This window comes from Echinococcus granulosus, assembly GCF_000524195.1.
Source record: "Echinococcus granulosus chromosome Unknown EG_S00003, whole genome shotgun sequence".
NCBI classification, from domain to species: domain Eukaryota; kingdom Metazoa; phylum Platyhelminthes; class Cestoda; order Cyclophyllidea; family Taeniidae; genus Echinococcus; species Echinococcus granulosus.
This window is the reverse complement of record NW_020170383.1, coordinates 1,219,401-1,225,457: the sequence shown is the minus strand read 5'-3', so window position 1 is coordinate 1,225,457 and position 6,057 is coordinate 1,219,401. Positions and strand designations below refer to the sequence as shown.

The 6,057-nt window shown below is 38.2% G+C and overlaps 1 protein-coding gene across 1 annotated transcript; it reads left to right on the top strand. All coding sequences in view use genetic code 11, as the record gives it.

The window, feature by feature from the left end:
- Nucleotides 1-1,718: 1,718 nt before the first annotated feature.
- EGR_00820 (cAMP-dependent protein kinase type II regulatory subunit) lies at nucleotides 1,719-2,858 on the top strand (the record flags this gene model as incomplete). Its single annotated transcript, XM_024490069.1, has 1 exon — nucleotides 1,719-2,858. The coding sequence occupies one exon, from the start codon at nucleotides 1,719-1,721 to the stop codon at nucleotides 2,856-2,858; it is 1,140 nt and encodes a 379-aa protein (XP_024355472.1).
- Nucleotides 2,859-6,057: the final 3,199 nt, after the last annotated feature.

The window sequence follows — 6,057 nt, the reverse complement described above, 5'->3', positions numbered from 1 at the left end:
AGTTCAATAAAGTGATGTAATATGTGGAAGAAACTATAGCAAAAATATCAAAATGAAAGGTAGAACGAATGAACCGAATATCGTTGAAATTACGGTATTGATCACTCGATCTAGGCAATTCAACTTACTTTTAAGTTAAAAATTAGATATGAAGATAAATTCAAATAAGGATTTTCATTTGCCAAAATAACCAGTATGATGTTTTGGTGTTGTCAAGGTACAAATTCATATTTGTTCAACTTTTTGGTGATTGTAGTTAGGTGGGTATACAAGTGACGTACTGGTACGCTATTTTTTGTTAGCCAAACAAGTTCAATGATTTGGAGAAGGAAAATTTATTGTCAGTAAGATAAATCTAGCAGAATTTTAAAAGTGTACCTGTTATGATCCAATATGGTGACCCGGTTAATCAGTGGAAGACAAATTGGTCAGGTGGCAATACAGAGCGACTCGTCCATCAGCGGTCAAAAAATCGTGTAATCAAAATTGATATAGGTAGGTTTGATAAAAATATTTCCGAATGAATGTCAGTCCTTTTAAAATGTCCTAATGAGAGGAAAAGTTATTCCAATTATCCATCCAAATGAATTCAAATCCTAATATCCCAAAGGATGTTAACAATGATCCTTTGTAGTGAAATATTTACCACCCAATTACTTAACAACAGTCCCTTAAATATGGCGTCTAATCAATCTGAAGAACTGTCGAAGTAGATGAACACATGCTTGTCGAGTCTTGCGGGTGCTATTTTCATGAAAAAAAAGAACTGTGTTTGCTATTAACTTTACTTTAAGTAAGGTGAATAACATGCATAAAAGTAATTGCTGAATTTCACCCTTTAATCACTGTGGGACCTATGTAACTTCCCATTATAACTTAATGATGTTGTAGTTGAGTGGGGCTTGCCACTGGGTTTGTCAAGTATTTATAGCCGGAAATCATGCATCGTATCATCTGAAACATTCCTAAAAAATTGCAGTTTTACTTTTAATATCTTTAAGGAATAGCTTCAATTCATACCGCCTTTCGACAATAAATTTCCGTACTCAAGGTAAGAAAAAGCTGCTAGGACAAATTATCGGGACCGAGTTCGAGCCTAATGTTGTGTTAGTTTTTCCCAAACTTAGAAAAATTATCCGCAAATCTCCTCAGATGGCTTAAACTTCCCATTATGACAGAAATCATGAATTATTATGACTCTCTTTTGCAAATTATTCTGCTTAAATTCACGCATAACGGACGTCATCATTTTTCAACTCGTGAAAATGCGTGAAAAAACTTATACGTCGGGTTCCATTAACCTGGATAGTTGGTCCCAACATAGTTGTAAAACGGCGATGTATAACATTAAAGCAGAATTAAGGGTAGTAATTAGTGCTCAACTAGTCGCGTCAATGTTTATTTTATTTTGTGGATACTTACCCTCACGAAAAGTCGGCATTTTAGCTCCCATCACTACGTGTTCTCAGGTTCTAAAGTAACTACTTCAATTTCATAAATGATAAAAATGCAACCTTTGATGTATGCAAAAGAGGTTTACTTATGGACATTTGTCTAACGAGGAACCACTACAGTGTATCTGTAGCAGTCCGGAAAGGTGACACTACACCACGTGGTTCCGAAAATCCATAATTCCAACCGTGTTTTACGTCCGACCCGCTCCCCTTCGCGATTGGGTGCCCTCAGCACGCATCCCTTTCTCCTTTCCGCTGAATGCTATGGCAAATGAGCAACCGGATGTGCCCGAAGGACTGATAAAACTCCTACAAGATTTCACTATTGCCATCCTTCAAAGCAAACCCAAAAATATACCACGTTTTGCAGTCAGCTATTTCACCCGCCTAGCAAATAACAGTGAGAGTAGCATGAAGTCAGAAACTCAACATTCAGTTGATACAGACAACAGTGAAGATATGGATGACGAGTATGCTGAAAAAATGATGGAAATGGCAGCTCAGCGGTCTTCCACAAGAAGAGACAGCGTGACTGCAGAGCCATTTAATCCGGACGAGGACGAAGAAAATGAGGGTAGTCTGGAGGGACGCAGGAACAGTTTTTATGAGAAAACACCGGAACAGATTGCACGTTTGAAGGACGTTTGTAGAAAAATTGTCCTTTTTAGTGAACTTGATGATGCAGAGCTTGTTGATGTTATAAATGCCATGTTCACGAAAACAGCAGAGCCTGAAGAGGACATAATTAAGCAGCATGATGATGGAGACAATTTCTACGTCATTGATTCCGGCAGGTTTGAAGTAAAAATTGAAGATAGAGTGAGTGGTGTGAAGGTAGTGAAGGTGTACGAAAATGAGGGGTTTTTCGGTGAACTGGCTCTAATGTACAACTCACCTCGAAGTGCAACAGTCACCGCAGTGACAGAGGGAATACTCTGGGCTTTGAGTAGGCAGTCTTTCAGGCGGCACGTGCTGGGTCATGCAGCGAAGCGCCGACGTGCCTTCATAGAACTGCTGCACTCCGTGCCGATCCTTCAGGATCTAACTCCTTACCAGCGAATGTCGCTGGCCGACAACTTACAGCGGAGATCGATCCCAAAGAGCGAAATCATCATTCGTGAGGGCGACCCAGGAGATGCGCTCTTCTTCGTAATGGAAGGTGTTGTCGGTGTCAGGAGACGACAAGGAAGCACTGAAAAGGAGCTCGGAAAAATTGAAAAAGGAGGGTATTTTGGTGAGCTGGCGCTTTTAAGCAACAAACCGCGTGCTGCAAGCGTGTACGCAGTCACTGATGTTACATTGGCAATGTTGGGTGTGGAGAGTTTTGAGCGGTTGCTGGGTCCTTGTATTGGTCTTATGAAGGATCAAGCGTTAGATTATGAAAGCCAAGAGGATACAATATGAGGATACAGTTTTTATTTAGATCTCTGTGATGTCTTTTCACGTATTGATACCTTATTTTATCTTTCGCTGCAACATTTGTTTCATGATTGGATGCTGGTTTGTACTCTTGATTTAAAATCACTCAAAATGTTCACTTCAGCTTTAAGAAATGTAATTGCTATTTGCATATATTAGCTATCGCTAGCGAGTAACATTAGAGGGGAGAAAACAATGAAGAATGGAGATCCTAATACTAGCAGAACACTTGCAGCAATTGTTATTTAATTGAAAGGAGATGAAAATAAAGGATTTTACTGAAACTTGTAAATGGCAGTTACTAAGGTATCTTTTGAAGGAAATAGTGCTGTTCCCAAATCAGCTATTTTATTTGATTTGCAAAAAAACTCTATGCTTAAGGCAACAAAAACCAATTACTTAGAATGCTGGAGCAGTGTCCCAACGAAAATTAATCCTTGTAATCTTTTTTAGCAAAACATGTAGGCAAAAAGTCCAAGCAGGAAAGTTACCTCGTTTTGATTTACTCAAACCCTTATACAGAGTTAGGGGAAGTTTCTAGATGCTCCCGAAATGGTTTGATGCTCTAGGCAGAAAAGCTTATTTTAATTTGACTTTGCCGAAGGCCGAGTTTCCTGATATTTCATGTACAACATAGATGAGAACCATTGTATGCTGCTACTGAATCGTTCCCTTGTTAAGACTTAGCGCGCTCCTATTGGTTGATTTTCGAATAAGAAATAGCTGATTTAACTATTGGTCTAGGACAATCACGAGTTAATTAAGGTGGTTCATTTTACTGAAATATGTCACCTTTTAACCGCTGCTGAGACAGCCAGTGTTTTTTTATTCTACACCAATCCACGCACACGCCAGGTGCCCGTCAGGTTGCACTGCCAATCACCCGCTAAAAAAAACCCTTAAAATCCTCTCCTCCACTTGCTTGTTTTGACGCGTTTTATTGAAAAATTAGAGACAGGAAAAAGGAAGTTGTCGTTGTTTTATCAGCGTTCCAGTCCTGTGAAATAATGAAGATTTAGGGGCGAAATGTAGTTTTCCCGCCTCGTGTCTGTTTTGCATTCCTCAATGTCAAAACAACGTTGCAGACAGGTTCAGTTATTTTCATGTAAATCAGCAACCTTGACCAAACTGGAGCCGTTAAATCCTTTTTTTGTATTTTGATCTTTATTCCCAGCCTATTTTTGTCCTATTTCTTGACCGATTTCAAGTTCTGTTCAACCAAGACATTAATACTTTGGTCTTTCAGTTTCTGTAAACAAAGGACCTTAATGTTGTTTATTTTGTCATTATGTAATTTTTGATTAAAAATTAGAAGAAGTTCCTCACAACACACTTTGGCCAGTAAGACAAATCGACTAAATTTCCACAACTTATAGCGTTTTATGGTACCGAAACTAGCTTTTAAGAGTTTGCCTTACACACTGTGTGGCAAATTGAATTTCGAATAACTGCTGAAGCACCTAATCGGAAGTTAACAACCAGCACTTCACTCCACTTTCAGTAATATGATGCTTCACAAGTTGAAGCACACTGAAAAATAAGGTCTGCGATCACATGAATTATGGGACCAGTCAACAAATTCTAGTCGCTCTGTGTGTAGATAATAAAATTTCTCAGACTTCTTAAAATTTTCCCCCATAAATTGTTAAAAATTAGGCGTCATGAAATGACGACCGAGTGTACTGGTAGAAGTACATAAAAGAACACTTTCAGTGAGGTGCGAATTCTGTGCCAGTAACTGGGTAATTGGAGGATTAGGTCTGATTTAATTTGACGGCGGACTAATTCTTAGAGCGTATATACTCGCAAATTAAGGTCTAAAGTGTTACATCACTAAATTACAGACTACATCGAACAATAATTATCACTAGGAGCCTCTCCCACCTTGTAGATTAAAATATAACCATTTTGATACCTTTAACTCCATAATTCTAGGCTGTACAGAATTTATCTAGATAACAAGGCATGCACTGTGGAAAAGTTTAACAATATAATAATAATATTTTATAGGTGTTAGTTACAGCAGTAGACAGAAAAATACTTTATTGCAAACAGCTGCCTAAGTTCAACCTCATACGTATTTAGTCACAAATACGCATTTTGCCTTAATGTCAGAAATTTCGCTTAGTTCCATCCAACCACAAAACATGCTTACCAAAATGAAAACGGATTCATACACGAAGGACTGCGACAAACTGCCAACTTTGGGTTTCAAATGCAGCCACATTAAATCATGATTGATTTGTTAACAATGAAATTGTCTTTTCTTTCAGCAAATAAATTTTGGAATCCATTCGCTTTATGAGACGATTGCGTTAATGTCAAATCATTTACATGCTACAGAGCGCATGGAAGCTGGTGCCCCACAGCATAACGCGCTTACCACACAAAGTTCGGGGAAATTCTGCGTTTGTATTAGAATGCATTGTGTATTCATTTCTACATGTGACCTAAAAAGACAAGTTAATTCCATTTTCAGGGTTTTTAAAGCGTCACTGGTCCAAAACTATCAAGTACGTAGTTATCGTCGATATCAAGCAAGTATTCTGCAGTGGACCCAGACTGCGCCTTCCTGGATTGACTGTGAGGCCACGCTGAAGCACGGGTAAGTGATACTGATGCGGTGCTTTCGACTTTGATTGTGAAAGATGGCACACATCGCTACATTGCCCGCAAAAAGGTGCCACCACATAGGAAACATATCAAAAATAAAGAATTTCTTTTTAAATTTTTTTTCTATGTATATAAATTCATACCTGAGTAAATTACGGAGTGTTTCTTAGAACTGAAACAAAAAAGGCGAGGAATCAAAAAATTTCATTTGCATACAGCCTTAATTACTGCTTCGTTAATGTCTACGACTTAAAATGGCTCTACTAAAATACCAAAAAAATTTTAGTGACAGGTTATTTATCACTATAATTTGACTCACAACGGGTTGTCACTTGCTGCAAAACTTGTTATCTATTAACCTCAAGATCTCATCAGCATGTACTAACTATTTGCATTGCGGCCGACTAAAATAGTCAGGAATTGCAAATGATACCCTTAAGTAAAATACCAGTAGCAACATTTCGAGCTGCAGATGTGTTTATCGACGTGGTGAGATACGGGACAGCTATCCACTATAAAATCTAATACACATTTAACTCGTTCTTAATGCAGATATCTTTTAATGATATCT